General features: G+C 42.7%; 1 protein-coding gene across 1 annotated transcript; it reads left to right on the top strand.

Annotated features, from left to right (window-relative positions):
- Positions 1–882: 882 nt before the first annotated feature.
- Positions 883–2371, top strand: LOC114474505 (alpha-(1,3)-fucosyltransferase 4-like). The gene has a single exon (XM_028464881.1). It carries the CDS (start codon positions 1026–1028, stop codon positions 2052–2054), a length of 1029 nt encoding a protein of 342 aa, XP_028320682.1. The 5' UTR covers positions 883–1025; the 3' UTR covers positions 2055–2371.
- The last annotated feature ends 345 nt before the right edge of the window (positions 2372–2716 follow it).

Raw genomic sequence — 2716 nt, 5'->3', positions numbered from 1 at the left:
TTAAAAACAACTATGCACAATGATGGAATGAACGGCTTATAACATTTGGTAAATAAGTGGAAAGAAACAGTATTTAGTGCAGGTTCCAAACCTTTTTTTTGGGATCGTGATCCCATTTTGATATAAAAAAAATCTGGTGACCCCAAATATATATATATATATATGTACTGCGTTTTGGTTAAATTAGATTTATATTTCACAAAGTGAAAATATAGGAATACCGTTCTTTAAGACAAAAAAAAAAAAAAAAAAAAAAAAAAAAAAAAAATCAGAATTCAAACACTTTAAAATCTATTTAAATTTTTTAGAAATTTCAAGCAATTTTTAAATTTTCAAACTCCAGGCGACCCCACGTGAGGTCCCGACCCCAAGGTTGAAAAGCACTGATTTAATTCCCCCTGATTAAATACATTAATTTATTTTTTATCATTTCCGGTCATCTCATGCCTGGTTGTGTACTAAGACTCGCACTTTATTTGTTAATTTTCCTCTTTCTCTCAAGTAGTTCCATCGCGTACCCCCATTTGAAAAACACTGATTTAGTGCATATACATTGAGGGCCGCTAGTTGCATATATCTGATGTATAGGCCCAAAATAAAATGCACATGCAGAATGAACAATACACATGTTGTTTGAATATTTAATTAAGTCAAGGTGTTTGCTCAACCGAAACGACCCGGCTTTTAAACATTCAAAAAGTTTCTTACTAAAGCCCCAGTCAGAGGAAACTAGACCCAAAACCAAGACTGCCACATCTCCAGGACCTGGAGAGATTGTTTCACTTTACCAGAACACAGAAAAAAAAACAAGGACATGTCACTGGATGGTAATCAGTGTGCCACTCCTAACCACAACCTAGTATTTGCGTCTGTAGGCGTATCTATCTGTCATTTATTAATGCAGTGAATACTGACAGGTGTGTAAATCTGAACCAGGAGTCAGTAGGTGAGGCTGTGGTGGACTGTGGAGACCTTTAGGCCTTTCATCATCACTCACTGCTCCTGGAAACAACATCCACTCAGGGATGAAACGTGGCTGTGCTCTCAATTACGTCCTCTGCGCCGTGTGCACAGCGACTGTCTTCCTGACCTTGGGAATAAGTGTTCTGTACCTGCATGTCCCCCCCAGCCCCAGGCTCTCCCACATCACCATCCTGATCTGGGTGCATCCGTTCGGCGTTGTCGCTCCTCTCCCTGACTGCTGGAAGCAGTTCCAAATCCATGGGTGCACGATCACGGATGACAAGCACGCGTACCGACAGGCTGACGCTGTGATTTTTCACCACCGGGATATTTGTAGCGGGAGAGTCCGAATGCCAACAGAACCGCGACCTCGCTCTCAGAAGTGGATATGGCTGAACCACGAGTCTCCCACACATTCACCGAGACTACAGAAGTTCGACAGGGTTTTCAACCTGACGTTGTCCTACCGGGTGGACTCGGATATTTACGTCCCCTATGGTCACCTCATCCCCGTGGTTAACGGCTCTGGATCGCTGGACCAGACGACTTCTCTCCGCCGTCCATCCCGCCTACTGGCCTGGGTCGTCAGCCACTGGTCTGCCTCCCATGCCCGTGTGTCTTTCTACAATGAACTGAAACGCTACGTAAACATCGACGTGTACGGACGCGCAGGGAAGCCGTTAAAGAAGGGCAGAGAGGCCGTGCAGGAGATGCTCAGAGATTACATGTTCTACCTGGCCATGGAGAACTCACAGCACACGGACTACATCACGGAGAAACTCTGGAACGCAGTGCGGGCAGGAGCTATCCCCGTGGTCCTGGGTCCGTCCCGGCAGAACTATGAGCGCCTCCTGCCCCCAGAGGCCTTCATCCACGTGGATGACTTCCCCACGGTCGAGGAGCTGGCACAGTACCTAAACAAGGTGAAGCAGAATCCGGATCTGATGAAGCACCACCTGAGCTGGAGGCAGAACTACAGCGTCCACCAGTCGTACCGTGGCGAGAGATTCTGCCAAGCCTGTAAGGTGGTGAGGAGGACCAGGGGCCAGACCAGTGAGGTCCCTCACCTGAAAGATTGGTTTTGTTCGTGAAGACACCTCAGTGTGTGATGCAAATGTTAAATATTTATTGGTAATTGACTGTGGGAATCTCTATGCATTGCAAACCTGCTGCTGCTGCTTCTAAATATTTGATAAAACATAGGACTTATTTTTCAGGGTTTATAACAGGGTCACCAACCTTTCTGAAACTGTGAGCTACTTCATAGCTACTGTATAAGGGCTACCGGTGAGAAAAGCTAAAGTCAGCATAACATTTTTAAATCAAAGTTAAAGAAAACTCTTTTTCTCTACTGTGTATGATTGAGAGGGATATTTTTGGTCATGTTGTGAACATAATGTGTTTGTTGATGATTTGAATTGATTTTACTGATGATTTTAAATGTTCCTATTGATTTTAAGCTGTTGAATGTTTTCTGTTGCACTTTTTGATCATGTAAAGCACATTGAGTTGCCTCGTGTATGAAATGTGCTACAAATACATTTGCCTTACCTTTTTATTTTATTTTCCTTCTGATGTTTTACTCGTTTTAGGATTTGAACTTTACATTTTTGGTGTATTTTAAAGAGTTGTGCCACAAACAATTATTGTTGGATGAGGAAAAAAGTATGTAAAAAAAAAAAAATAAAAAATCATAATGTTAATAAATAAACTGACACATGTTTTTGTGTACCTCTTGAGATATGTTTAAGTA

Source organism: Gouania willdenowi, chromosome 13 (assembly GCF_900634775.1).
Source record: "Gouania willdenowi chromosome 13, fGouWil2.1, whole genome shotgun sequence".
NCBI lineage: Eukaryota > Metazoa > Chordata > Actinopteri > Blenniiformes > Gobiesocidae > Gouania > Gouania willdenowi.
Note: the sequence above shows the minus strand (reverse complement) of the source record. Positions and strands in the feature narration are given on the sequence as shown.